The sequence below is a fragment of the Loxodonta africana genome, chromosome 5 (genome assembly GCF_030014295.1).
Source record: "Loxodonta africana isolate mLoxAfr1 chromosome 5, mLoxAfr1.hap2, whole genome shotgun sequence".
NCBI classification, from domain to species: domain Eukaryota; kingdom Metazoa; phylum Chordata; class Mammalia; order Proboscidea; family Elephantidae; genus Loxodonta; species Loxodonta africana.
In genome coordinates, this window is record NC_087346.1 from 77,644,663 (window position 1) to 77,668,381 (window position 23,719).

The 23,719-nt window shown below is 44.0% G+C and overlaps 1 protein-coding gene across 1 annotated transcript in view; it reads right to left on the bottom strand.

Moving 5' to 3' along the window:
- The window catches only part of SHROOM3 (shroom family member 3), a 44,105-nt gene extending 28,108 nt beyond the window's left edge, over nt 1-15,997 (bottom strand). The window contains exons 1-2 of the mRNA XM_064285685.1: nt 15,061-15,997; nt 5,348-8,579 (exon numbers count right to left, since the gene is read on the bottom strand). Of these exons, the coding sequence (XP_064141755.1) occupies nt 5,348-8,579; nt 15,061-15,119 (3,291 nt within the window). The 5' untranslated portion in view covers nt 15,120-15,997. The remainder of the gene's footprint in view (nt 1-5,347; nt 8,580-15,060) is intronic.
- Between the last annotated feature and the right edge of the window lie 7,722 nt (nt 15,998-23,719).

The window sequence follows — 23,719 nt, forward strand, 5'->3', positions numbered from 1 at the left end:
TTTATTGGAAACCCTGGTGGTGTAGTGGTTAGGAGCTATAGCTGCTAACCATAAAGGTCAGCAGTTCAAATCCACCTTGGAAATCCTATGTGGTAGTTCTACTCTGTCCTATAGGGTCACTAGGAGTCGGAATCGAATCGACGGCAATGGGTTTGTTTTTCTTTTGGTTTACGTGATTTGGCCCCTAGAATACCAAACTTCAATTGCTATTCATGTGAGTGTACATAAAATGAAGTTAGACAGTTTATTTTATAGGTAACTGAGAGAACTCAATCTCCTGTCAATCAAAATACCATTTGGACAGAAGATTATCCTTCTGTGAAAATGCGTTTCTAATCTAGTAGCCCAAGGAGGATAAGTTCCTATTTCATTTATTTGCTTTGATTTGGGCACTATCAAAGAAGACTTGATTTTCTATAAATTAGTAAGAAATATAAAGTACTTATTGTGACAATTTATGAAAAAGCAGTGATTAGGGGAGAAATACCAAGTATAGAATTATACCAACAGACATCTTATTTACTTTGGTTAATTATCTCAAGACTGACTTAAAATTATATCAGTCCTTATTCTTCATTAAGCACAGCATACTTAATACTGTAATCCTAAAGTCTGCTGAATCCTAATCTTTACTCAGGTTCTGAGTTATCCTGCTATCTCTGTGACCAATGAAATATGAAGACAATACTGAAAAAAAAACCAGAAACCCATCGAGTCGACTCTGACTCATAGTGACGCTACAAGACAGAGTAGAACTGCCCCCATAGCGTTTCCAAGGAGCGCCGGTGGAATTGAACTGTCAATCTTTTGGTTAGCAGCTGTAGCAATTAACCACTATGCCACCAGGGTTTCTGAAGACAATAGTACTATGGAATATTAGTTTCTATGTCTACTAAATGAATTAGAGTAGTATCTACACTACTGATTATCTACTAAAAATGAACTAGAAATTCATTTCAGAAAAATCTTAAAATGTTAGTTTAGTGAAAACAATAGTAATCGATAAAGTTAAATTAAAGCAACTTGTTGGCTCGCGATATTTTCAGATGGAAGAGGTTTCACCCTTGCCTCCGTCACCCCTCCCCTACTCCCCCTCAGCTCTTCTTATTCAACGAGGTACCAGGTTATTAAACAAACTCAAACCCATCGCCATTGAGTGGTTCTGACTCATAGCAACTCTATAGACAGAGAACTGCCCCACAGGGCTTCCAAAGAGCGACTGGTGGCTTTGAACTGCCGACCTTTCAGTTAGCAGCTACCAAGCTCTTAGCCACTGTGCCACTAGGGCCCCAGCAAGGTGCAGTGACTCAAAAAACTCTGAAGTCAAACAGTATGGGGTCAAAACTGCTTTCCTTACTATCCTGGGCGTATTTCTTACCCTCTCTATGCCTCAGTTCTCCCACGTGTAATAAAAAACCAAAAACCAAACCCGTTGCCGTTGAGTAGATTCCGACTCATAGTAACCCCATCAGAGGGAGCAGAACTGTCCCATAGGGTTTCCAAGGAGCAGCTGGTGGATTCGAACTGCCAACTTTCGGTTAGCAGCCATAGCACTTATATGAGATATATAAGTTTACTTCTTTGCATAGTTGTGAAGATTAATTTTATACTAATAAAACAGTACAATGACTAGCAAATATTAAAATTTTATTTTATTATTAGCTATTTATAACTTCACATTTTGTGGAAAGTTGATTACGTTATTTATGCCCAAACCCGAATGGGTGCCTATACCCAACTTCGTGGTTCCATGCATTAAGCAATTTCCTCAGCAATTAAATGATGTCTGTCATACCATCAAATGATGAATGCAAGTTCCTGAAATACACTGAGAACCAGAGAAGCTTCCAACTCAGCTTCTGGGGGGGAAAAAAATCCCACCAGGAATCTTTTTTCTCCAAAGAGTTTCTTTTTTATAGCTCTTCTAGATTTTAGATCAACACAATGAATAGGTATAAATTTCCATTTCCAAGGCAGAAATGTTTGGATACTTCCTGCAACACTGCAGGGCCCACTCATTTTAGATAGTAGAGGGCAAACTGGCAAGAGTTGGATGTGTCCTTAAGCTCCACCACTAATACCCATTTGTTCTGCAATTACCCCATTCCAATGAGGAAGAATTAAAAGAGCAGAAACGGTGGCTGCACGTTTCAGAGAGGATCTCTCTGTAATCTCAATAAATTCACATTTATTGGTTACTATTATTTACATTTGGTGATGCAAACCGTTAACACACTTGGCTGCTAACCGAAAGGCTGGAGGTTTGAGTCCATCCAGAGGTGCCTTGGGAGAGCTGGCTGGTGATCTACTTCCAAAAAATTAGCCATTGAAAAACTCTACGCAGCACAGTTCTCTTCTGACACACATGGGGTTGCCGTGTGTCAGAGCCGACTCAGTGGCAACTGGTTTTATTATTTACATTTAAATAACATATTTAGATTTTTCAAATGGATTTCTAATTCATTTTTGTAGGCACTCAAAACTGGCTATGGAGAGCCTCAGTCCTCCTGATTATTTTATCAGTTCTGAGGCTACAAGTGGCTCGGAATGACGGCTTTCTGCAGTCATTAATCCAAGCCTGTGAATGATACATTTTTTATACACAGAGGAGTTGATTTCCATGAAGACTGAAACTGTCCTTACTAACAAACATTCGAAAAGGGGCCAAATCCTGTGAAAAGCTTGTAAAATCTGCTCTTTTAGCATGTGGCTGGCAGGAGCAAGCAGCATTTGTTGGAGATGCCATGAATTATGCCAGCACCAGAGATACAGATTCTGTTTTTTTGTTTTAGCTCAGACAGATGGCCTCTACAAGATCACTTGATTTTCAGGAGTTCTCTAAAGCTAGGATGAGAAAACTCCTTTATTAACACCTTCACAAAAGCCTACTGATGATGGTAAAGTTTTTGGAATTTATTCAAGTTAAAAACCAGAATATAATATCTTGAAATAATAACAATAGTTCTGTGAGAGACAAGTTTTGTTTTGAACTAGTTCTACAAACAAGGTAGATGATGGGTCTACGAAAAGGCTGTGAGGAGCAGACCTTGTCACAGGCCAGGTCTCTCTAGTCAGGCAATATCTAGTTGCTGGGCTGGAGAAGGGGAGACGCTCAAGAATAACAATCCTGGCACAATTACAATCTGGAGGGTATAATCTATTTTCAGAATTTGTTGGAGCAAAGCACCACAGAAAAAGTATTTCTTTTGAAATATTTTTCCCCTTCTGGCTTCATATTCTCCAAATTAAGTAATATCTAAATATGATACTCCTTTTATTTTATTGAAGAGGGTGCTTAAATACTGTTCTGTATTCACTTGTCTTCCTAAAAAGTTGTTCAAATGATATAAAGTATTCAATGGATATTCAAAGAAATCTTTTTACTTCTCTACCACACCTATGTTTTAGCTCTATTTCCCAATTTAGCAGCTTGAGAAATATTTTTGTGCGCTAGCAAAATAACACGCATGGCCATCCAACCAATTCCGCACCAGACAATAATGACATCTAGTGGGGGATAAACAGGAGGTGATTTGGTTTTCATGCAAACATTTCTATTTTCTTTAGAACACAAAGGAAGCAATGTAGAAAATGGTTCGATACCTATGCAATAAGTCAATGAAGCCCATCAAACTAGCTGAAATTATACACTACATACATGGATTGAAAAGTGTTTTAGTGGCAAGGAATGGGAAATGAGATCTCTTCTTCTGTGAGGAGGAATTGGTTATTGAAGGTTTAGGGAGGACTGCCTCTATAAATTTTTGTGGGTTTATGCTGGACAAAAAATATTTTTGGACAACACTGACCAGATAATCTTTGGACAGGCGTAGTATTTTCTCAGACGGCTGTGTGTGTGTGTGTGTGTGTGTGTGTGTGTGTGTCACGCGTGCACAGCCAGTGACTGATGAATTTTGCTTGATTTTAAGCTTTTTCCTCTGACTAATGACTCTCCTTCCACATCCCCCAATCAATCCCCTGGTCAACACCCTGCCCATCTTTTATAGCCTGGTTCATATCCCATCTACTTCAAGAGAAGCTCTCTCAGATCCCCCCAGTTAGAATTAATCACTGCTAACTGAAAGGTTGGTGGTTCGAAGCCACCAGCTGCTCCTCTGGACAAAGTGGCAGTCTGCTTTCTTAAAAAATTACAGCCTTGGAAACCCTGTGGGCCAGTTCAACTTTGTCCCATTGGGTTGTTACGAGTCGGAATTGACTCGATAGCAATGGTTTTTTTTTAGCATATTATTTATCACCACCAGGCACATTAAGAGGTATTTATATATAAATTTATACTCCCTGTTCAATTGTGAACCCCAGAAAGACACGAGTCTTATTTTCTTTCTCTGCGTTTCCTTCAACTACTAACACTGCTTTTTATACAACCTCTGCTCTGTAAATGCTTGGTGAATGGTTGAATTTTCTGTTGGGGAAATAGCAGAATTAGAAAAGGGGCAATGCAGGCGTATTCTCCCCTGTCCCAACACATACATGAATTCCTGATACCTCACGTGGGAAGTGGACCATCAGGCAGGCCACTGATGTACAGCAGAAGTGGAGTTTGAGGAAGGAATTAAGATTTATACACAGAAATTAATAGATTCTTGGAAGTTAGGATGTTCAGTTTCTATTCCTAGCTCTGCCTATACTTTCCAATGTAAAGCACTTCATAATCTTTGTATAGTTTGGATCCTTTATTAGAAAATTCTTTTAGGTGAGAATTTGAAAGTCTGATTTTCCTACTGTACCAGGATAGTGCACAGAAAGAGCTCAGGTGGGAGTCAGAGAGAAATGGGCTTGGAATGGATAACACTCTACTGCACAGGATTTAATCCTCTGTTGTGAGGATTAAATGAGGTAAATAAATGTAAAGCGTCCTTAGCTGAGGATGTGGCATACAGCAGGAACTCAATAATCAATAACTATCAACATTAATCATTCTAGCTGTTTTATAAATGCAAAAGTCCAACAGAAACTTATAGTGTGCAAAGTTAAAATCTTTAAAGTACTGAGACATGGTCTCTATTCCATGAACTAAAAAACCAAAAACCAAACAAAGAGATAATTCCTAACTTTTCCTAACCATGCATTCTTGCATCAAGAGGTAGATGACTTTCTAAAACGAGGCTTAAAACAAAGAAAAAAAAAAAAAAAAGACATTTGTAAGGATACCAAGTAGGGACACTGAGAAAGAAATCATCTCAGGAAAACAAAACGCTACTTTTCTGAATCTAAAAGGAAAACTGAGGGAGCTGGGCTGGCCAGGAAAAGGGAAGGGGTGTGGCACTAAAGCTTCCAAGGCTTAAGGGGCAGTAGGGGCCAGGACCCAGAGGGCAACTGCACATACCTGGTGCTTTTTGTCTGCAGTGGGAGATGACCTAGACCGCACGTGGACAGGGACGGCCAGGACGTCTGAGCGCTCCAGCAGGTCCTCGGCTGACTTGGACTTCCCGGTCCTCCCGGCTGGGGTTCCCCAGGAGGATGGCTCCCCAGGGGTCCTGTCCACCCTCTGGGGGCCCCGAGGCCCGCAGTTGGCTCCACCAAGCAGCTCAGCCTTGACCGGCTCCCTTAAGGCCTGGTGGTCACCGAGCCGATGTTCCCAGAGGCGGCGGCCGCAGCCAAAAGAACTGCTGCGATCCCGAGGGGCCCGCGGGGGGTCCCCCCCAGCTATGGGGGCCGTGGCCAGCAGGAGGGAGGCCTCCCTGCGGGGCTGCAGGCTCGGCTCCCTCAGTGAGCTAAAGCTGGAGGCCGCAGCGAGGCCGGGGCCTTCGGGCGCCGCGGGGCCGGCCTGGAGATAGGCGCTCTGGGCGCGCTCCCGCAGAGCTCCCGGCTCCTGGAAGCCGGACGAGGGCCGCCTGCCGGTCTTGCGCTGAATGTAGTCGGCCAGGGCGCTCTGCTGGAACTGCTTCAGCTCCGGGCCTGACAGGCTGAGCGTCGAGCACGCCTTCCCGTCGCGCTCGAAGATCCGGCGGCGGTCGGCCACGGTGGTTTCCGGAAAACGCACCCCCTTCCTCTGCGAACCCATGGGCACTGGCTCGGCCTCCTCAGAGACCCCCACCTCGTTCATCTTTTCCGGCTCGGAGTAGGAACGCTTCTTCTGCTCGGGGGTCAGGCGCCGACGTGCCCCTCTCCGAGCAGTGGGGGGTGCTGGCTGGGCCGGTTCACCCTCCGCCGGGGTCACGCTGTGCCGCTCACGGGGCGTGTGTGGGGACGGGGAGGCCACCACTGATGCCTCGGGACTCCGCAACCCCACATGGGCCGAGGCGGGCCGGGGCCTCCAGGGCCTGGATCCCCCGGGCGCCCCCAGTTCGAGGTCCTTCCGACGAAAGGAGGTGGCCCCCAGGACGCGGGACTGTGCGTCCTTGATGCTGTTCCGGTAGGCGCGGCTGAAGGGAGCGTCCAACAGGGGCGACTCAGGAGTGGCAGGCCTGTTATCTGGCCACAAAGCCACATTCTCGGCCTCGGTGAAGAGCTGAAAGGTGCTTTGGCTGCGGAGGAGGCGAGCCTCCCGTGTAGGGGGCTCACCTCCTCGGAGTGGGGGACCTCGATTGCCATCTGCACCCCTCCTTGGCTGTTGCCCACACGGCTGCCTGGAAACCTCTTCCAACTTGGGCTCTCCCTTTTTGAAGTGCTGCTCCCCATTGCTTAGAGGCTCAGTGGATTCAGAAAAACAGATATTGGCTCTTGCCTCCTCAAATTCGTTCCCAGAAATACTGGAAGTTGAGGCCGTCCTATTGGGCCTATAGGTATGGCCATAACTGGAGCAGCCTGCACTTGAGGATTTCTGGGTCCCTTGCTCTCGCTGCTCAATTTTGGAAATCTTCTCCAGCACGGAGCTGTGGGGCTTCCCATGCTGAAAGCCCTGCAGAGCTGAGGCGATGCCTAAGCTGAGCCTCCTTCGGCCCAGACAGGATGCCTGCTGGTGTGGTGGGGAGGAGGGCTCTTCGTACCTTGGGTCTGAACTGTGGAAAGAGGCTGAAACGCTATTTCTCCCCTCTGGTCTTGGATAGGAAACTGGCCTGTCCAGATGGTTCCTGTGGTCAGGACTGACTTTCCTTCCAGGGTCCTCAGCCTTGGTGTTGACTATAGTGGCTGTTTTGCCATCTGGGTAGCCTTCCTGAGATCCTCCTCCTAGCTCTAGGCTGCTTTGCCTTCTTAGACTTTCTGGAATGTTCTGGAGAGATGAGAAGTCTGACTTGGTCTTGCCAAAGTTTCTTGACAGGCTCTGGCCTAGGCCTTCTCTCTCCTGCCTCCTCTGGAAGTTGGCATTGTGGTCTTCCTGGAAATCTGCCTCCCAGGGCTCTGAGGGCCTGGAAGACCTGTCTTCCACTTGCCAGGCCAGAGCCTGAGGGGGTTTAAGGCTGTGGTGATTAGAATATGGTTTGTTGCTGTGGGTGTTCTTTCTCTCGTTGGAATGTGGGCTGTTGCCTTGGGAAGATGTGAGATGTCTTCTCGGGGAGGTATCCTCCTCATTTTCAGGCACTGATGGGAAATGGACTTTGTAGGGTACCAACTTGGCTGTAGTTTCTGGTTTCCTCTCCACTGGGGACAGTGAGTCATGTTCTAGGGGCTGGAAGAAGGCAAACCCAGGCCTGCTAGAGCCATTTTGGTTCCCATTCTCATCAAAGGTAGCCATCTTATCACAAGCTGCCTGAGGGGCTGTATATCCACTCTCCTTGGCCAGTGCAGGGTACAGCATACCATTACTGTTCCTGGAAGGCTGGGGCACCTGGGCAAAGTGTGGTTCCACAGAAGGTACAGGGTAGATGCCAGTTGGGAGCAGAGGTTGGCCTGGTTGTGCCTTCTGGGTATAATTACGCCTGGGCTTCACTGGGGGGCTGCTCTCTGGACTCTTCTCTAGTACAGTATGTAGCTGTTCCTCTATGAATGGAGACTTAAGGGAACCTGATGAGTTTGCCTGAGGCCGGCAGAACCGTTTCTGATCAAGGCTAGACCAGGAGTTGGGCCGATCACGGTGCCGGATGGCTGCATAACTGTCGCTCCGAACTGGGGGAAGGGGTACACCCACCTTAGGAGGTGGGTTGTCAGCGGCAGTCTCCAAGGAACTGGGGCACTGCTGGTTCCAGGATGGAAGTGGCACTCCCTTGCCCCGTGGAACATTATGCCATTTATCATAGCTCTGACCTTCTGCTGATGCTCGGGCCTCCCTACCTTGAAGAAGCAGGGCTGAAGAGTTTACCTCATACTCTTCTGAGACTCCCCTCCGAGTATCATAGACTGTCTTGACATAGCGAATGTCTGCCTGCCTCATCCCTTCCAGGAGGCCACCTCGAGCGGAAGTATCCATGGAGCCTGAACGTTCCCGACCAGGGATGCCAGGAGGCGGATACTCTAGGATACTAGAACTGGTGGAGAAGGAGCTGTAAGCAGAGTCTCTCTTGTTATGGAGGTGGCTGAGCTGGTCAATGCTGCTGGTTGACTTGGCAGGGGAAAGAAGATGGCAGGGTGGGTATCCCGTACTGGGCTCCAGGCTGTCCATGCTCCCCTCGGAGCTGCACTGGTCAGGGCTCCGCCTTAGATACATATGGTCATAGTTGGAGAGGTCACTTGTAGAGGAGCTGGAAAAAAGTGAGAGAAACCAGTCAACACCCTGAGCAGTTATCATTTAGTAGGCTTACAGACACAGAACCCAGCTTATAAATGTACTCTTATGCAAGATGTTTAGTTTTTTGAAGGGTGGGTAAAAAGGACCATATTTGGGCCTTGCTCAGCCACCCTGTGTGTCATCACCAGGAGTAACTGTCCAACACTGTAACCTATGTGCCTCTTATTAATCACCCGATCTTGCAAGGAGAGGAAAAGGGAACACAGAGGAAGCCATGGGGCAGTGCACTGATGTGATTTGCTCTGTGCTGGAAATGACATTATGCCTATGCCAAGAGATGACAGAGATGGGGGAGGAAAGAAGAGAAGAGGAGGAAGAGTGATTGAGATAAAATTTTGTGTTTGTTAGGGCTGTTTGAGGGAAGAAGGGGAAAAGCTTAGTAAGAAAAGGCATGTGAGGGGGTGAGAGACACTCTGTGTGCATATGTATATGTTTTTAGTTAATATCTTTCCTTTTTATGGAATTGGAGGCTACACCCTGGCAATCTTCCTGGAATCTCAACTGTATTAGAGACAATTTGTTTGCGGTGAGAAAGCTAAACACAAAGCTGAGTGAGAGAAATACAGAGAAAGAAATCAGACAAAGGCAGAAAAGACTGATGAGGAAAAGCAAGAGGGAGAGAGGAAAGCTTTATAAGAAGTCCTAATCACAAGAGGCTCTTAGGTGCTGAGACTCCATCACCTATGCATGACTTCCTGGTACATTCAGGAGGACTTTGCAAGGGGCTGTCCCCTCTTGTGCAGGAGGGCTCTGTCCCTTTGGAATTCCCTTTCCCAAGCTGACTGGGGAATATGGACCCTAACATTACCCTCTAGGAACAAGCTCTTCTGCCACTTTCTAGAAATATTTTGATTGCCTTTACATCCCTGCTTCCAAGATGGCACTTTTAATGGTGGGTTCAAAGAACTTGAATGAAGGTCTTCATCCTCTAACCCACAGGGATAGCCTTCCTGTCAAGATGAATGCATTTTGGATGTGCTAAAGCTCTTATCAATGGCCACTTCTACCACCTCATTTTCTACCACGCTCCTTCTTGATCACTGCACTGTAGTGCCTCCTTACTGTAACTCAAGCACACGAAATATACTCCCATCTCAGAGTCTCAGGGCCTTTGTACCACCTGGAACACTCTTCACCTGGCTCACTCCTTTCCTTTATTCAAGTCTCTGCTTCAGAGAGGGCTTCCTGGAACTCACTATCTAAGTAACACCTCATCTTTCCTTACTCCTTATCTCTTACTCTACTTTATTTTCTTCATAGCACTTACCACTGCTTGATATTACATCATATCCCTCTGGTTATATGAAAGAGGCTTCAATTGTATCTTTAATGTTTATTAGTAAAATATAAATAAGACCTGAAGCAAATATAACCAAATGGTAATTCTGTGATAGATACGTGTATGCTTGTAATATTATGCTATTGTTACTTAGTGTTTAAAAGCATTTTTTAATACTTAAAACAGTAAAGAGCACAAAACAGGTGTAATACAATATTTCTCTAAGTGTACTCTAGAACATTAATTCCTTCAAATGATCAAATATGTTTGGGAAATACTGGGCTAAATAAATTAAAGTTTTATTTACTGCAGACTTCTGAGTCTTTAATATTGTTCATGTGACAACCTAAAATAAGTTTTCTAAACTTATTTGACCCTAGAAACTTTTTTCCAAGGATCATCTAATGGATCGTTATTCCACAGAACACACTTTGGGAAACACACAACTGTTATAGGGTGGGGTCTTTTTATGTCTTGTTCACCACTATATCCCCAATACCTAGAAGCTGTCTGGCCTACAGTGAGTACTCAATATGTATTCGTTGAATGAATGAATCAATGAATAAGTACTGGTACTCTAGTATTTCATACTGTTACTTCAAACTCTTGTCCGAGGGCTGGACCACATGACTTTCAAGTTCTCTTCTTAAATATTTTAATAGTTTGGGACCACTGTCTGAGATTACTGTAGGAAGCAAAAAGATAGTGAAAAGGGTCTGATGGAAAGCAGCTGAAATAAAATTTCAGAGGAATTCCGAATCCAGCCCAGCTCGCAGACAGTTAAAATCACACACCTCCAGTGTTTCTGCACTTGTCTCTCCTGACCTCTTTGCTCCTGCCCTTCCGCTATCCTCCAGTTACCTCATTCTCCTGCTTCTTAATAAGAAACAGATTCATAAATTTAGAACTGAGATTGGTTTCTGGAACTAAACTAAGGCTGGCAGAGGGATGCCAACAATTGATTTGGCACACCAGACCACTAGATGCCACCGTGCTCCTCAGAAACACACCTGGAGTGCCCCTCCATCTGCAGCTGCCAAAATCAGACCCTAGGAGCAAAATCAGACATGAGCCTGACTCATGGTGGGGCGAAGCCCTCTGACAGAGCTGCAAGCTGAGGCATGGGCTGGATGGGTAACGGGATAATTTGTGCTGGGAAGAAGATACACACTTCTGTAGCATTTGGGATAACAGGAACTTTCCTTTTTCCCTTTGCACCCCACACAGTGCTTTTGTGCTGATTTTTGTCAAGAGGAGCTCTTTTGAAGCTGGAATTACAGGGGCAGAGGTAGGGGGCACAGTGTAAGGGCAGATCCATCTGCTTAAATGCTTGTGGAGTTTAGGTGTGGAGGAGGAAATAGGAGGTGAAGGTGGTCTTCAGTATATTTATTTCTGGAGCCAACTCCACCATTGCCCTGAGGCCTCCTGGAGCTCACCATAGTTACCGTAAGCAGTTATTCTAAGCACCAATTGCAGTAGTCTTATTTCTGCCTGAGGGTGGCCTTTTTTTTTTTTTTTGACAGCATGGCTTCAGATTTAGGGCCTCTTAAGAAGGTTTTAGCCACCATCTGTCAGTTTGTTGTACTGTGGTGGCTTGCATGTTGCTGTGATGCTGGAAGCTATGCCACCGGTATTTCAAACACCAGCAGGGCTTCCTAAGACAGAATAGGAAGAAAGACCTGCTGATCTACTTCTAAAAATTTGCCAATGAAAACTCTATGGATTGCAACAGAACACCGTCCACCTTGCTTGCTTTGGACGTATCATCAGGAAGAATCAATTGCTGGAGGAGGACCTCGCATTTGGTGACATAGAGAGCCAGTGAGGGCAAGGGAAAACATGGATGCGATGGATGGGCACAATAGCTGCAATGATAGACTTGAACATGCCAGTGATCATGAGGGTGACAGAACTCGGCAACATTTCATTCTGTTGTAATAAGGCTGACATGAGTTGGAGTCAGCTCGATAATATCTATCCATCCATCCATCCATCCATCCATTCAACCAAAAACAAAACCAAACTGTTGCCACCGAGTTGATTCCAACTCATAGGGACCCTACAGGACACAGCAGAACTGCCCCCATAGGGTTTCCAGGGAGCAGCTGGTAGATTTGAACTGCCAACCTGCTGGTTAGCAGCAGAGCTCTTAACCACTGTGCCACCAGGGCTAGGAGGCACCAAAGGACCCACTCACTGTTCAGAGGTACTCTGTTGTTACAAACTTGCATTTTATAAGTGTGTGGTGGTTTATGCCATTAACCTTGAAGCTCTTTACCAGGTTTCACTGTGCCTCTGCTAAGTCTTCAGCCTGATAGTTATAATTACCTGTCATTTACTGAATGGTTACTATCTACCAGGAACTGCTTGGTTTTACATACATTATCTTATTTAACCCTCGCAACAATCCAATGAGACGTGTATTATTAATTTCATTTTACAGATGAGGAAATCAAGGCCAAATGATTTGCTCAAGTTCACACTGTAGGTGGTGGAGTTGAGATTTAAACCTATGTCTGAATTAAAAGCCCAAGGCCTTACTACTAAGCTGTCCTTCCTTCCAATTGTTAGGCTCTTTACAACCCATATAACTGTTACCTTCTAAAAGCCCCCAACAGCTCCATACCCATAAAGCAAAAGCACTGTGCCTGAGTGTTGGGGGGGGGGGGCACTGCTAAACTACATACCCTCTGAGAACAGGTGGTCAGATGTGAGAGTAAGTTCTTGCAGGGTCATTGGGAGGGGCAAGAGAGAGAAGTGTTTGTAGGAAGGAGGGTAACAGGGAAATCATCTCTTCTGTGGTCTGAAGCCTACCCTAATGTGCTGGGAGAGGTTCATCCTCTTCAATTCTGTGAACCATTGTCCATCAGTGAGGGGTCTCAGGTTTGGTCCTTAACTTGATCAAACATGACTGAGTGAGTTCTAAAGCAAAAACCAAACCCGTTGCGAGTCAATTCCGACTCATAGCAGCCCTAAAGGACAGAGTAGAACTGCCCCATAGAGTTTCCAAGGAGCACCTGGTAGACTCGAACTGCCGACCTTTTGGTTAGCAGCTGTAGCTCTTAACCACTATGGCACCAGGGTTTCCGAGTGAGTTCTGGCCTTGCCAAATGCGTTGCCACCTCGTGTTAGCTAAGTAATTCTTTCAGAAGCCCCCCTCCACACATATCAGCATTTGCATCCTCTTTGGTATGTGGTGGCTTGAAGCAACCTGCATTCTCTTGAACTCTCCCACCTCCTTGCCATTAAAGGGGCAGGTGGGGGAGCCTGGCTCCCTGGGATAAAAGAATGGATTCCAGTCTTTGTGGATTCCAAGTCTGAAGTCAGTCTAAGGGAGTCCTGACTTGGCTCTCTCTTTAATATATCTCGTGGAGGGTGGGAGGGTGGGATGTCAGTTTTGGGCCTCTTGGACTTCCTAAGTGGATTTTTATGAAAAAGGGGCTGTTTGGATATAATGAGGCTTAGAGTAGGATACTAACTAAATTCTTTCTTGAACCACACACTCTCCCACTAAGAAAACAACTTTCAGCCTTCAGAAATCCCCTGCTGAACTCCTTGGCTAAGGGCTGTCAGAGAGTAATTAAAGGCTTGGACCATGAACTCCATTCAGTTCTCCATAGAGCCAGGCCTTCCTGCTGCTCAAGTCTTGTTTGCATATTCATTCTGGGGAGGTGGTTGGCTGTGAAGGAAGTGACAGTGGTGATGAATGTAGCTATTCCTTAGTCCGAAGTCTGTCCTGAGTCTGGTGCCATGTCTGTGTCCTCTCCTCACACATGCTTATGCTCTTTATTGTAACCACTGTGTCTTGCTAGGGACCTGTGCTGCCAGACAGAAGAACTCTCTGGGAAGATGACATTACTAAAACTGCCAAACAGAGGACAGCAGGGTTTGATGGCCAGCACCTTAGCATCAAGAGAACTCTAACCTGGGCCAATGAGTTGCTTTGTGTAATTGAGCCTTGCCTGCCAAGTCCTTGACTCAGTTGGGAAGTAATGTTTCCCAGCAGTAGAGTCTCTGGTTGAAAAGGGCAGAGTCCCTGTCTCTGTGATAAAAACAACTTGGTCATTCCTGATATATGCTACAACATGACAAACCCTGAAAACATTATGCTCAATGAAGTAAATCTGTCACAAAAGGATAAACACTGTATGATCCCACTTACATGAAGTATCTAGAATAGGCAAGTGTATAGAGACCAAAGTTTATTAGCGGATACCAGGGGCAGGAGGGAAGGAGGGGGAAAGAAGGAACACTGAGCTTCTCTTACGGGTAATGGGAAAATGTGGGAACGGATAAGGGTGACACTTGAACAACGTGATGAACATAATTAATGTCACTGCATTGCACGTGAGAAGACTGCTGAAATCTCAGATGTTCTGCTACATACATATTTACTACGATTAAAAAATAATGACTTGATTATTACTTTTTTAATCTCATTTTGATTGATTTTTTCCAATGGAGTTCAACGGGGCTGCTGGAAGAAAAGTTTAAAGCAGGGTAAACCATAGCCCAAGGACCAAATCTGATCTACTATCTCTTTTTGTAAATAAAGTTTTATGGGAACACAGGCATGCTCATATGGTTACGTACCATCTACGGCTGTTTTCCTGCTACAACAGCAGAGCTTAATAGTTGTATTAGAAACTATATGACTCATAAAGGCTATTTACTATCTGGCCCTTTACAGGAAAGTTTGCCAATCCCTGGCTTAGATTGCTGACTTTTAAATCTTTCTTCTTTTTTTAATTTAAGCATTTAATGCTATAAATTTCTCTCTAAGCACTGCTTTGGCTATATCCCACCCCCCCTTTTTTTTTTTTAATTGAGATGTATTTCAATACCATTAAAACTCACCACTTAAAAGTATACAATCCAGTGATTTTTTAAAGTATGGATGGACCCCACAAATATCTTAAATAACCAGCCAGGGCTCAAAATAATTCTGGCCTCCCTTCATGCTGGATATGAAGATGACTTGTACACGTTAGGAGCTTTAAGAGGATGAGGAAGATAGCAGGGTAGAGAGATTTAAAAAATCATTTAAGAAACTATTACAAAAGAAAACATTCTCAAAACAGAGAAGATAGCGTTTTTTCTGGGAACACGATACTTGAAAGAAACAAACTCCCCAGTCTCATCTGGAACCACTTACCTGGAATGGTAGCTTTGGTGCCAAGGAGTGCCAATCGTGCCCTGGGATATTTGCATCATGCTGGCATCGAGTTGGTTCTCCCCTAATTTGGTTGAATGCCAAGAGTGAGGTCGGCCTGCAGGTTCACTGCGCCTGGGGAGACACAGGAGAGGAAACCCCCTGACGTTAGCAGCATTCACAGCTACCTCTCTTCAATGATGTGATTTATGGATCTGGAAGCAGAAACCAGTGTATCCTCAGAGATTGAAAAGCAATCAAGTAAATGCTGGAGAGTAGGTTTTATTGGATTTCTGTCTTACTAACCGTCGCTTTTCTCTGCTTTGTTAATATTTTTATTTTACCTTTTATCTTGAAATAATTTCAAACTTACATAAAAAATGTTGCAAAATTAATAGAGAATTCCCATGTAACCTTCACCTAAAAAAAAGCCCCGTTGCCATCAAGTCAATTCTGACTCATAGCGACCCTACAGGACAGGCAGAACTGCCCCATAGGGTTTCCAAGGGACAGGTGGTGAATTCAAACTGCTGAACTTTTGGTTAGCAATTGAGCTCTTAACCACTGTGCAATCAGGACTCCAACCTTCCCCTAGATTTCCTAAATGTCAACATTTTATACTTTATTAATTTAAAGCATAGGAAGTTGCTTTGATCTTTCTTCGCCTCTGTTAATCCATATGTAAAAATGGGAGCAATGATCCCTTCCCACCTCTGAAGGGACTTCGTGTAGATACATGGTAAAAAGTTTTCAGGGGATTTTGAAATCCTCTGTTATACCCTGATGCTGAATAAATGATAATATTATTTTAATTTCTTGGTAAAAGAGGCATAAAAATTAGCAGCTACCTCAGTGTTAACACTGTTCTAAGCTACACAGTCTAGAAAACAGGACGCTTTCCCAAAATAGTTTTCTCATTTTGCAAGTCAAGACTTCAACTTTAAACATCCTGCCCTTACAACACAAAGAATTGACAAAGGCAAAGGGAAAGAGTGAGTGTGCCTGCAGACTGCAATACTGAAGACAAATCTGATAGAAGGATCACACTACTATAGAAGGTCACAGACAGGGGACAGTTGCTGTGCTTTATTTCTGGCAAAAGAGTGAGGTGAACTATGAGGCATTTCATGCTGGAAATTCTTGAACTGTTAAGATTATAGGGGAATTTTTCTGCAGTTTGGAAGCACTTTTGTGGGATCCAGGAATCCGTTTTGGTATGGTGAAGATAAATGCCGTTAAGTTATTCCAACTCATTGTACTTTGTTCTGTGGCTAAACATACGCTTATCCCTTCTCTATGAAGAAATAAATTAGCTTTTGTACTATAGATGAAAAACCATCCCTCTAATGTCAATAAGGAGTCCTAGTGGCACAGTGGCTAAGCGTTCAGCTGCTAACCAAAAGGTTGGGAGTTCGAATCCACAAGCCACTCCTTGGAAACCCTGTGGGGCAGTTCTACTCTGTCTTATGGGGTTGCTAAGAGTTGGAATTGACTCGATGGCAACAGGTTTTGGTTTGGAATGTCAATAAAATTTTCAGAGTGTTAGTATAGCAGAGTAATACTAGACCAGGTGTCAGGAGACCTGGGTTCTTGCCCTGACTGTTATTGGCTTGATGTATGACCCTGTGTAAGTCATTTCTCCTCCTAAAGCTTTCGTCTGCTCATTTAAGATATGAAGAAAAAACCCAAAATACCAAACCAGTTACAATCGAGTCAATTCTGGCTCACAGCCACCCTATGGGACAGAGTAGGATGGCTCCATAGGGTTTCCAAGGAGCGGCTGGTGGATTCAAATTGCTGACCTTTCGGTTAGCAGCTGAGCTCTTAGCCACTGCTCCACCAAGGCTCCAAGAAATGAAGAGATTAATAAAAAAGGCTGGATTAACTTCATTTTAATCTGAAATAACTTTAAACAATGCATAGGAGAGACACTGAATGGCTTCCAAAGACAGAGGATGATTTCCAACAAATACATAGATTTCGACTAAATCGACTCGGTGGCAGTGGGTTTGGGTTTTTTTTTTTGGAAGAGAGGTGATGTTGATAGGAAAATGGTCTTGTGTGAAGCAAGGAGAAGTAAGTACGTGCAGATTTTTAGAAGTCAGACAATAAATACTTATTGAAGGGACCTACAGGCCAGCGAACCAATGCCTAGGTTGCTAGATAGGTCGGAGAAAGTGAGTAACATTAAGATCTCTTTTGGTAAAACGCTGGGGATAAAGAGAAGGTGGAATATGGCCAAGGGTGTCAGCTCTGAGGTCAGACAAACCTGAGTTCTAATCCTGATACCACTGGTATTTAAGTTTTGGGATTTTAGGTTAGCTTGTTTCTGAATCACCTGAGTTCCCTTATCTGTAAAGGACAAGTTACGACAGAGCCTGTTCATAGGGCTTTTGGGAGATTAAAAATGACATGGTGTAGCCGGTACATAGTAAGAATTCAATAAATGTTTATTATTATTGTCATTTATTTATTATTAATAAATTGCTAAAGAGTAGAGTGGCTAGGGAGACAAGCCCATTAGAGGTATCTAAAAGGAAGGACAGAAAAGGAGAGAAAGATGCTAGATGCTGAGTGAATGCCAGGAGAGGGAAAGGGACAGGAATTATTGATGATGAGGAGTCACCCAGCTCTGAGCTCCTCAGGTATTGAGAGTCAATAATTATGGAGAAGCTGGTCTGAAACTTACTGTGGTCATAGTCCAGGAGGGCCCTGGCCAGGCTGGTGGGGCAGGGCAGTGGCTGTGACCTGAAGTCAGAGGATAAGCACAGGGCTAAGGAGGAATAGATCTCACCCACCTGGAAACGAAGAACTAAAGGAAGTAATAGCACAGCCTTGGGCTTGAGAGAGGAAGTAGACATAATATCAAGAGATCAACAACAGAAGCTAATATATATTTCAACCTTTTAAATTTACAAAGCACACTCATATAGATTATTTTCTTTACCACTGATGACCCAGCTCCAAGTCTCATGATTACAGCCCATGAATAGTACTACAGCTTGCTTGGTTCTTTGCCCCTATGGCTCTCTAACCCTCATAACAGGTCCCATATGCCCGCCCCAAGTTGAATCAACTCTTTTCTCAGAAGAAATTAGAGGGCCTTAGGTTAAGGGTTTAGCATCTTAACAGACACTCTTGCTGCTGGGTGCACTCTGACCTCAGATACCCAGCTCCCCAGAAAGTAAGTTACTGCCTCTTTAACCAGTTCCACAAAGCTAGGCTACCCGCCTTGAACATCAATTCTTCGCTGTCTTATATTCCTGCTTTATCACCTGCTTCCCTCCACTGATTCGAAGTTCTTCCTAGGAATCACTGGAGGAAGCGGACTGCAGGTCTAACTACCTCCATGAACTGCTGCCTCCTTTGCCATGAGACCAGAAGAACTGGATGCCACCCAGCTACAGTTACTAAATATTTTGATCAAGGATTTAATAGCTGGATCCTGATCAAAAGGGGGAAAATGTGGAACAGAATTTGAAATTCTTATGGAATCCAGTTTCCTGTACACATTGATATTGGAAGAATCCCTGAATCTATTGCCCTGAATAATCTTTAAACCTTGAGCCAAAACTATCCCCTGAAATCATTTGGGTATTTTAAAGAATTATCTATAGGAGATCAAACTGACAACAGTAACTCTAAAGCATAGGTGAAAAGTTCAGGGGGCAGTGAGTTAATGGTTGTGAAATAATTTGGGAACAGATGGCAAGAATGGTCATACAATGTGAAGAATGTAACCAATGCTACTGAATTATACATGAAGGAATTGTTGAATGGGTGTATGTTTTGTTTCATTCAACTGTGTGGATCATAACAAATTATGCACAACATTGCAAAGAATGGAAATTCCAGAACACTTAATTGTGTATTTTTTCACCAAAAAGAGAAAAAAAAAATTCTTCCTAGGATCCCAAGCCCCAAATCTCATAGCTGGTTAAGTCCCAGAGTCACAGTTCAAATCCAGTTACATATGACTTCAGCTACTTAATAAACGTTACTGGTTCATCAAACACTGAAAGACCAGACCTTAATGGAAAAACAAAGTCTCTTTTGCAAGAAGCACCCGGAGACATTTCATATACATATCATTATGGACCCAAAATACATACGGAGAAAGAACTGTACATCTCCCTGCCCCCGCATTTTGCTACAGAGTAAGGGGATTTGGTATGACCTTTTCTCAATAGTAGGATGTTAGCCCTGAGTCTAGGCATTAGCTCTGAGGAGCTGATGGATGCCAGTGAAGAGTGAACTTAGCCCAGCACCACTGGAAAGCTGAGGATGGCTTTTTAGGAGCTTCAGCCCCCAATGGTATTTGACCATACCTAGCTAAAGACTAGTGCTGAGACGCTTTTCCTGCTTGAGAGAAACGGACCAAGCCAAACCAGTTGCCTTTGCACCGATTCCAACTCACTGTGAACCCAAGTTGCAAAGCAGAACTGTATTCTATAGGGTTTTCACAGCTGTGACCTTTCAGAAGCAGATCACCGACCTTTCTTATGAGGTGCCTCTGGTGTGTTCAAACCACCAACCTTTTGGTTAGTAGCCAAGCATTTAAGTGGTTGTGCCACCCAGGGACTGGGAAATGGACAGGCCCTCATAAATTTCATAGACTCTATAAAAAGAGGTTCCTCTTTCTGTCCTGGAGATAAGGTGTGAGATGATATTTAACAATAACTTCAGGGGCTCCAGAGAAGTCCTCTAGTCTGAAATCCCAAAGGACATAGGAGGTTCCCTGAAGTATAATATAGCTACAGGACTTATATCAGTTGACACACCTCCACATGAATGATCAGACACCTTGTTGAAAATTCTGAATCAGACTTTGAAGTATAAAAGGAGGCTGTGCACAGAACACTTGACGGCACTGGGTTGGGTGCACAGAACAATGAATCAAAAGAAAAAAGCGTTGTTTCATCCAAGTTAAGTAAAGAAAATTCCTCTTTGTGCTTCGAAAACAATTGCAAGACTTCATTTTAAATGTAAGCTTATCCAGACTTCTCTTTGGTTTCCTTCCTATTCATTCACGGGACATTTATAAAGACTTTTTACATGCCGGCCACTACGCTCGCACTGAGAATACAAAGAGGAATGAGATACGATCACTAGCCCCAGGTAATTCACAGTATAGTAGAAGAGACAGTCAAGTAAACTGCTAAAATACGTGATGGGTTCCACAATAGAGATCTGTACGAGGGGAACACAGAGGAGGGAGTCACTAACACCACCGGGGTAAATCAGAAAGACTTCACTTTTAACTAAATCATGAAAACTTCCTCCAGAGGGAAGGGGATGGGAAATGGAAAGACAAGCAGGCAGAGGAATAGCATGACAAAAAAATGAGCAAGAACATGGTACGACCAACTCCAAGTTGCTGGAGATGATGAGTATAGGGAAAAGCAGTTAGATGAAAGTCAAGAGGTAGCAGGGGCCACATCTCAAAAGGCCTCATGGTGTGCAACGCTAAAGAGTTTGGACAGTATTCTGTGAAACTGGAAGCCACCAAAGAACCTTAGCCAGGGAGTGCTACGTCCCTGAGTTTCAGGAAGATACTGCCAATAGCAGCCAGGAGAATAGATTTGAGACAAGATTGGAGGCTCTTGTATTGGCCAGTATAAGAGATGAGGGGGGCCTGGCACTAAGGCAGTATGGCAGGGAAGTTGAAAAGATGACAGATCTTAGAGCCACTGAGGAGGCACAATCCCCAGGATTAGGGACCACTTGGATGTAGCTGGTAAAGAAGAGAGAAGAGTCAAGGAGGAAGGATGGCCTTCGCATTTCCAGCTTGAACTAGAATGGTAGTATTCTTAACTTGTACTAAGAACTATTAGATGGAGTTAAGGGCCAGGGGGGTGGAGGGGTGGGTAAGGAAATAGAGTAGGAAGTTAATGGCTCATTCTGGAGCATTGCAAATGTCAGGTGCCTGTGGGATTTTCAGAGGAAGTATACGTGGGCAGGAGCGTCTGGAGGACTGAAGTGTGGGCTGGAGATAGAAATGTGGGAGTCAGAAAACACATGACCTTTGAGAGAAGGTGAGCTGCTCTGGGAGAATACACAGGGAGACAAAGTCTTAATTAAGGAAGGGTCTCTGAGAGCTATCACAATTTAAGAGAGGAGGACTCTGGGAAAAGCCCAAGGAGCTTCCAGAGAAGCAGGAGAAAAACTAGGAGAGTATGGTAGTTTCACAAAATCTTAAGGAGGTGAAGAAATAGGAAGAAACTTCCAACCATTCCAACAGACAGGTTATTCTGATGACAGTAGATACATGTCCACTGGATTTGGTAACTAGTAAGTCCGGGCAACGGAATGATAGGGTAGAAGCTGACAATGGTGGGGTAAGAGGTGGATGGGAGATAAAATGGCGACATTAAGGACAGATAATTCTTTCAAAAACTTGACTCTAAAAAGGAGAAAGAGGGTAGTAGTTAGTAGGCTAGAAGGGACTAGGGAGTAAAAAAGTCTTGTTCTTACTGCTTTTGTTTTAAACAATGAGAAGTTTGGTCAAGTTTACATGAAGACAGTAAGCTTAGGTACACACACAGATCAAGATACAGGGAAAGAGGATGACAGTCCTTAAGTTCATGCTGCCCAACTCATAGCAACCCTATGCACAACAGAATGAAACACTGCCGGTCCTGCGCCATCCTCACAATCATTGTTATGCTTGAGCCCACTGTTACAGCCAATGTATCAATCTATCTTGTTGAGGGTTTTCCTCTTTTTCACTGACCCTCTACTTTACCAAGCATGTTGTCCTTCTCCAGGGACTGATCCCTCCTGATAAGTGTCCAAAGTATGTGGGACGTAGTCTGGCTATCCTTGCTTCTAAAGAGCATTCTGGCTGTACTTCTTCCAAGACAGATTTGTTTGTTCTTTTGGCAGTCCACGGTATATTCAATACTCTTCACCAACACCACAATTCAAAGGTGTCAATTTTTCTTCGATCTTCCTTATTTATAGTCCAGCTTTCACATGCATATGAGGTGACTGAAAACAAAATGGCTTGGGTCAGGTGCACCTTAGTCTTCAAGGTGATATCTTTGCTTTTCAACTTTAAAGAGGTCTTTTGCAGATCTGCCTAAAGAAATGCAAAATTTACGAGGAAGTCAATTCCTCGTAGGATTCCACAGCTTAGGTAGAAGGTATAATTTAGGAAGGAATAAAAGTAATTCCACTGAGATGAGAAGAAAGGAGGTAAAATGTCAATGAGAAGCGTGGGTGGGATGAAAATTGAACAACTCCCAAAGTCCTCTATTTTCATTACGAAGCCTGCAAGAGGAGGAGGTAAAAGTGAGGTTGATGTAGTGAGTTGAGGGCTCAAGGGAAGTGGTAAATGAGGACTGTTGCTGTTACCTGCCACGGAGCCGGCCCTTGACTCATGGTGACCTCAGGAACAACAAAACAAAATGCCACCCAGTCCTGTGCCATCCCCATGGTTGGTTGGGGATCATGTGTGACCATGTGTGATCAGAGTTTTCACTGGCTGATTTTCAAAAGTAGATGGCCAGGCCTTTCTTCCCAGTCCACCTTAGTCTGGAAGCTCCTCTGAAACCTGTTCAGCATTATAGCAACATGTAAGCCTCCACTGAAGGAAGAGTGGTGGCTGCACATGAGGTGTACTGGCAGGTAACTGAACCTGGTCTCCTGAATGAAAGGAGAGAATTCTACCACTAACCACCACTCTCCCCACGTTCAGAGTGTATTAAGTATAATATTAACAATTTCCTATTATTACCTTTTCTAGGATCTTGTGGAGAATCACTCTCAAGATGAAGGGCTTTTATCTGTCATTGCAGATGGATGGTGGCTGCTCATGAAGCGTGCTGGCCAGAACCAAACCCAGATCTCACACACGAAAGGCAAGAATTCTACTACTGAATCACAAAGGATATTTAAGAGAATTAATGGCTAGGATATGGTCTCTGCCCTCAAGAAGCTTACATTCTGGGGTTACAAAATGAAAAATAAGTATATTTGAAAGTAAGCCCAAGACTTGCAGTACCAGGATAGGAAACCCAACTTGGGGAGCTTTTGCATTGGAGATTGGAGAGACAACTAATTCCTTGCCTTGTTTGGGGTATCAGGTGTCATCATAGGTCTACTAGTTTAAGAACAACAGAGTGATTTTGAAACAAACAAACAAATTAAAAGGCCTTATAAAAAAAAGACCAACTTTCTTTTGGGCACAGAACATATGTTGGGAGAAGCCTTCAAAGGTTAACTCTCTATTTTTGTGAGATTCTTCCATGCTGTACGTATAGGGATTAAGTGATGAAAAGAGGGAAAAAATAAGAAAGATGACCAAAAATAACCCACTAATTCTCATATCACACTGGGAGTGTAAATCCATACAAGGTGAATGAAGAACAGTTTGGCAACATCTAGCAAAATCAAAAAATAATAATAATAACTATCTATCAGAAGATTGTAAAACAATCTAAATGTCCCTCAGTAGCAGACTAGTTAAGTCAGCTGTAGTACATCCAAATAATGGAACACTATGTGGCTACTGTGGAGCCCTGGTAGTGTAGTGGTTAAGAGTTTGGCTGTGGTTAAGAGTCTGGCAGTTCAAATCCACCAGCCACTCTTTGGAAACCCTATGGGGCAGTTCTACTGTCCTAAAGGGTCAGCAGTTCAAACCCGCCAGGAGCTCCTTGGA